This window comes from Ceratosolen solmsi, unplaced genomic scaffold, assembly GCF_000503995.2.
Source record: "Ceratosolen solmsi marchali unplaced genomic scaffold, CerSol_1.0 scaffold10, whole genome shotgun sequence".
In the NCBI taxonomy this organism is placed as follows: Eukaryota; Metazoa; Arthropoda; class Insecta; order Hymenoptera; family Agaonidae; genus Ceratosolen; species Ceratosolen solmsi.
The window spans coordinates 4,250,817-4,257,524 of NW_011948412.1; the positions used below are offsets into that span (position 1 = coordinate 4,250,817).

Here is a 6,708-nt window from a genome sequence, read left to right on the forward strand (position 1 = left end):
AACATTATTGCAGTTTTGTGTAACGATAAATCCATAAAAATCATAATACAGAGGATGAATTGAGGTAATGAAGTATATATTATATGCAAAAGTTGAAATTTTTTATCTATTTAATTATATTTCTATTTATAATCATAGCCGTATATAGATTATGGATTGCAGCTCATTTGTAAATAATAATAATATAGAGTTAAATAATAATACATTATTTACAACTTTATTAATTGTACAACGTTGGAACACGATCAATTATTTTGGGATTTAATTGTATTTTTTTTGTTTTGTTTTTTTTTTTTATTTCAACATTCTGTGAATTTTCTATAGTTTTCTATAATTTTTTCCTTTCGCTTTTATGGCTACTTTCATAAATGTATATCAATTTACCTTATCGGAACTAAAGATGTATGATTTCTTGTTTACTTTCTCAAGTAAATAAAATAATGTAAATAACGAAATATTTACCTTATCATTAAAGTAATATAAATTATTCATGAAAATATGTGATGAAATATAGACATGTATGTACTTATCAGTATTATGATCTACTTTTGTATGAAATGGGTTCTCTAGCATAAGAGATAAGACATATTAAATTAAAAACTTAAATATTTGTAATATCTACAGCATCTGTCATGCATACTTAATTTGACTATAATTATCGATGAACCTACAAAGAATCAGTTCTACTGTCCCATATTACGTAAATCATTTGATCTATTAGAACGTAACGTATAATTCTTTTATTAATTGATATCATTTTATGACTATTCGATTGTGTTCCCCGATCCTCAGTCTCAAAAATAAAGCAGTAAATAAAACAACTTTATACGAATAATGTGATATTCTCCTGTAAATAACACACCAACTAACTAACTATTAAGCTGCAACTTCCTCGATTAATATCGATTATATTGATTCAAAATTTATATCTAACATTGAGTCTTGATTTAGAACTCAACTATCACAGATACACATAGAACATTTTTTCCATACTGTAAAACAAAAAGCTTTATCTTTTTACATTTGCTCAGAATATTGGCAATACTCTATACTAACAAAATTTTTATTATCCTTTCGAAAGTATCTTAAATAAAAAAAAAAAAAAAAAAAATGTCACGTCACTGAACATAGTGTTATAAGAAGGAGATGTTATTGAAGTTTGTTCCGGGAAGTGGCAAAATTCGCTCATTAAGTGGTATGCTGCACGTGTCTCCATTTGGTATGTCTAGATAGGCACCGATTGTAGGACCTGGGGGACCCGGTTGTAAATTGACGTAACGTGCGGCATCGCTCTTTGAACAACCGGGAGCAGAATCCGGGACAGAATCACCCAATAGCGGCTTTCTGCTCTCGATCTCGGACGTTCTACTGCATCCTAAGATAGAATCAAAATTTCGATCCCCCGACAATGACGGATTATTAATGTCAAGCAATGGCGTGTCGATTGCAGGCGAGGATTTGTTGTCCGCTTTAACGGTCTGCCCCGGCCAAGGGAACGAGAACTTCCTATCGGATGTTGCATTCAGTTGCATCTCTATTTGACCAGTGTGTTCCAATTGCACGCTTGCCAATGGCACGTCAAGACATGGTGCTATGACGCGCTGATTTGTCGCTAAGAAATCAACGATTTCCGGTGCCGTTGGTCTTTTTGTGTGATCCACCGACCAGCACGAACGAATCAATCCCTCCCTATGGACAGATTCATTCATTCGTGTTTCATACGAAATGTTTTTAAGGGATGATTGTCTTCGATCTTTTAAAAAATTACTTACAGTTGTGGCTTAACACCTTTTGGTACGGTAAGCGAATTTCCGGATTTTACGTGCGTGAGTACTTGATTATTGCTCATACCCTGAAATGGAAAGCTACCAAACGTTATTATTTCGTACAGTAATACGCCGTACGACCAGACATCCGAAGCTGGTGTAAAAATTCCTAAACCTAAGGATTCGGGAGCCATCCATCGAACCGGGAGCATACCTAGAGCATAATAAACGAGAATTGTCAGTAAAATGTTGGACGGTTAATAAAATTTCCGATGACCTAGTACTACGTACCTTTTCTATTAAATTTGTAATAATCGTTTTCATACATTGGCCTCGTCATACCGAAGTCGCCGAGTTTGACAATTCGCTGTGCATTTACAAGGCAATTTCGTGATGCAACGTCTCTGCGATAAAAATTTAATTTAATAATCGTGCCCATAATTAATATATGTGTATGAAATACGTGAACGTGTAGATTTACCTGTGCACGTATTTCAGCTGAGCGAGATAGCTTAATGCTCTCGCAACGTCAAGCGCCATGGCCGTTAATTTTTTATTGGATATCTCATCGGAGTCTTCGTAATGTTGATCATTTACTAAATGCCTCCTGGCAAGTAAATAAGTCTTCAAATCTCCATAAAGCATAAATTCCATAACAGTAAGTACAGGTTCACATTTAATGCACACTGCCAATAACTTAATAATATTTTTATGCTCGAAACGTTTCATAACCTCAACCTCGCTAAGGAAATTAAGCTTCTCTTCGGTACTACTTCCCACTTTCAAAGTCTTTACAGCCACGGCGAGCCATCCCTTTTCAGGGAAAAATGCTTCGCCTCCGTAAACAGTTCCGAATGCGCCTTCGCCTAATTTACGATTTATAACTACTCGTTCTCTCGGTATTTCCCACTTGTCGAGGCCTGACGTGTCGGGCTGCAAAAGGTCGAGACCCAAAGACTTCATGTATTTCTCATGTAAGCGTACCTTCTGATCATACCTGTAATGTATAACAACAACAACAACAATAATAATAATAATAATAATAACAATAATGTTTAATAATTGATTTTAGGATATTAATTTCGTGCTTTAATCTTTAATCAATGAAAATAATACGAACTTTCTTTTAATAATAATGACGACTATCACGAGAAATATTCCTAATAAACCAAATCCAATTATATTAACAATGACAATGGCACCTTCGCACGAAACATTTAATAATTCGGCAAATCCAAAAAATACACATTTCTTTGGCGGTTCCGAACCGTCATCTGGTTTTTTTCCGGATAACCATAAAATCGCTGATATATTTAAGTCCAACGTTCCACCACATACTTGACTTGTTTCTTCCGATATATTTGGATGAAAATTTCCAACTAAACGCGTCACCCCGTCAACGTGTTGATAAATATTAATGACTGGAAATCGGGATGGTCCTCCGACAAATTTTATTCTACCCGATACCTACACATCACATGAATAGTACATTTTTAATTAACATTACGTAATAATTATAATTTTCCATTTTTAATAATAATAATTCCAATATATATCATATTTGTTTACCCCATTAAAGTCAGTCTTGGATATTATATCTGTGAATCGATTAACTGTATGCTCGGAATGCAAGTCGAAAATATAACTCTGATTTTCTTTTAATAATCGATCTATTGCAAAACCATAAGTCCACATTGCGTCATAAGTATATCCTGCATAAGGTGATGTAATTTCTTTCTGCGATAGACAATAATTTTCATATTTATCGCGCCACTGACGAACTGTTATACCTTCCTGCATTATACTGTCGTCTGGCGCGAAATTCGCATGAGATATTCCCAAATAACCATTTATAGCCTTTTTCATTTCTGCAGTAGTACAAGGTGTACTTTCTCCCATTTTGTTGTAATGATTAGTGTCGAACCAGTCTGTTCGAAGCCAAAGTGGAAGAAACCACACGTATCCCTGAATTAATTTGTTTAAAATTTGCATTTAATTTAATAATTTATTAGAGAAATGGAAGAAAAAAAAAACAAGGATATATAAATGTATGAGATATATTTAGATAAAAATACTAAATATTACAAATAATAAATATGTTTATATCTTTAAATTACAAGGATATATAAATGTACTAAATATTACAAATAATAAATATGTTTATATCTTTAAATTACCTGAGCCGCTGTCATTTCCAATCTGTAAGCCTCGCACATAACCAGTCGAGCTACCTGGTCGTAAACATCCGATATGATGATTCTTGCTCGTTTTTGTTTCAGATCTTCCAAATACTATTAAAAAAGCAGATATATATGTAATTATATGATATATATATATATATATATATATATATATATATATATATTTATTTTTTTAATTTTTTGTTTTGTTTTTGTTTTTCATAGAACAAATGATTATATTCAATCATTATTTAAATGCAAAGTACCTTTGTTAGTACTTCGGGCTGCCATTCTCTTGGAAACTTAATATTTGCAACAAAGGTTATTCCGTTTTCTCTAAGCATCTCTTGCATGTACGAAATGTACTCTGTGTACTTCAAACCGTCTTCAGAAAATGCTGCAACTCTGTGCCAATTGAGCTTTTGCAATAGTTGTATATATACATATTTGTACTGTCGATTTTCTCCTATTGTTCTAAAAAAATATGGATAGCGGCTTTTATCACTGAGACTCGAACCTTCTGCACCGTAACTCATAATTACGGTATAAAAATGTTTAGATACTCCGGCGAGAGGTTCTATTGTCTCCGAACAAGCTGGACCAAGCACGCCAATTAATTTTCTATAAAAATTATGCAAGATGTAGTCGATAAAGGATTTTATTACAATGTCTGATTTGCATTGGCCATCGTTTATTAAAATTTTTAAGTTATAGTCTCTTAAAATGGTATTGTTACGGTTAATGGCTTTTTTGGCCATTTGTGCTGCAAGGACGATAGACTTTGCGGTATAAAATGTGCCAGTCATTGGAAAAATTCCTCCAATTATTAAAGTATTTTTATCTTCATCGTTTGGCATCCAGTTGGTAAGAGTATAATTTAAATTTTCTTTTAACCAATCGCACGCAACCTCTTGCTCTATTGTAGATAATTTCGAATAACTATTATATTTATTTATTAACTTTTCGTTGTATTTGTTTATTAAATTTTCATACATGTAGTCGCTGTATTGTACTCTATTAATTGCTTCGAAAGCTAATTTTGCAATGAGCTGCAATCCATTCCATACGAGTTTTTCTAATTTCTTAGTTTCGTATTGGCATCCTTCATTAAAACCTCGAGAGCCACATCCTGGAAATTCTACGTTTACGAATTCCATTTCGTTTGGTATTACGTTACTTGGCGTCCAATGTAAAATTACTACGGATTTATCTATCGGTGAGGTATTTTGTGTAAGCTGCAAATACTCCTTCGTCAATGATTTTATCACTTGTTTCAAATTAGGACCGACCCAAGCTACTCTTACATACAGTTTCCAATGATCAATATGATCTTTTATAAATTTCGTCGCACCAGAATAATCGGCCAATAGCATTGCACAAGGCTGCGATTTGTGTTTGTGGGACTGACACTGAGCGGGAACGTACATCCCCTCGTGACAGAACGATTCTTGACAGTAATATTTATTGTCGGTATTCATTGTGGCATTCATAATTTTTTTTAAATTAATTTCGTCAACGTCGAAACGAGCGGCTGTGTCCTGTTTCGTAAATGTTAGCCAACTATCGTTCAGTCTTGATAATCTATTCGGTATGAACCAACCAAAATGTCCTGGGGAAGTAATTGATCCAACTTGTAAAACGTCGTGTTTATTTAACAACGACGTAATATCCAATTGAGGTGGAATCCATACTTCCATATTAACCATAGACTCAGGTATCCTATCAAAATAAATTAATTTTACAAATAATTCATTAGATAAAAGTAAAAATTATATTTATTTAATATATTATCCTGATTATCATTCGTAAAATTTACTCACATAGATTTACGGGAATTGGTCAAATTTTCTGATAGTCTAACAAATGTCGCTGTGACATTAAATTCATCTTCTTTTTCAACAATATTAATATCTGAGTAACCCAAAATCTCTTGAAGAAATATGCTCATAACTCTAGTAACTAATCTTTGAGATACTCTTCTTGATATTTCAAACTGAATATTTAACGATTGACCTTCGAGACGCACAAGTCTTTTTGGGTTTACTTCTATTTCAAAAGAAATTTTATGAAACTTTTTAATAATAAAACATTATAATAAAATAATAATGCGAACCTTCTAGCATTGTCAGACATTGATTTGGATTTACTTTCTTGATAATGAATGCAAAAATTAAGAGGCTTAATAATAATCGTGATCGCCACATCTTGACGGCTATCTAAAATAGAATGGGAATAAACATTTTATTATAGAGAAAACATATTATATATAAATTTTTTCTAGTTTTTTTTTTTTTTTTTTTGTTAAATAATTCGATTCATGTATACTTGACTATATATCTATTTGATACGTATAAATTATATTGATACACATAAATATTGATAAAAATTTGTTTTTATAATATCTAACAATTATTTATTACAAAACATAATAATAATAATTAAGACAATGACGAATTATTATAAATAAATTTATAGTGTATGGGCGATAAAGTATTTTATCATAAAAATTGAAAATCAGCATAGGATTATAGACTGAAAGTTAATAACGTAAAAATAGATTAAAGTTTTTTTTTGCAGAGATTATTATCACTCGTTTCGAGTCTCCATGTTTGTCTACAACAGAAGGCATTTAAAGTGGAAATTCTAAATTACTATATCAACTATAATTCTAATACTATATCACAAAATCAATTATTGAATATTATTTAGATTGTATGTTTTCTGCTTATATATTAATTTCCATGTATTTTAATAATTAAATT

At 31.9% G+C, this 6,708-nt stretch overlaps 1 protein-coding gene across 1 annotated transcript; it reads right to left on the reverse strand.

Moving 5' to 3' along the window:
- Positions 1 to 1,121: 1,121 nt before the first annotated feature.
- On the reverse strand, positions 1,122 to 6,156 carry LOC105367685 (uncharacterized). The gene is made up of 10 exons (XM_011506457.1): positions 6,060 to 6,156; positions 5,767 to 5,992; positions 4,213 to 5,665; positions 3,944 to 4,057; positions 3,336 to 3,731; positions 2,887 to 3,233; positions 2,248 to 2,763; positions 2,058 to 2,170; positions 1,773 to 1,980; positions 1,122 to 1,689 (listed from the first exon to the last, which is right to left on the reverse strand). Exons 1-10 carry the CDS (start codon positions 6,148 to 6,150, stop codon positions 1,134 to 1,136), a joined length of 4,020 nt encoding a protein of 1,339 aa, XP_011504759.1. The 5' UTR covers positions 6,151 to 6,156; the 3' UTR covers positions 1,122 to 1,133.
- Between the last annotated feature and the right edge of the window lie 552 nt (positions 6,157 to 6,708).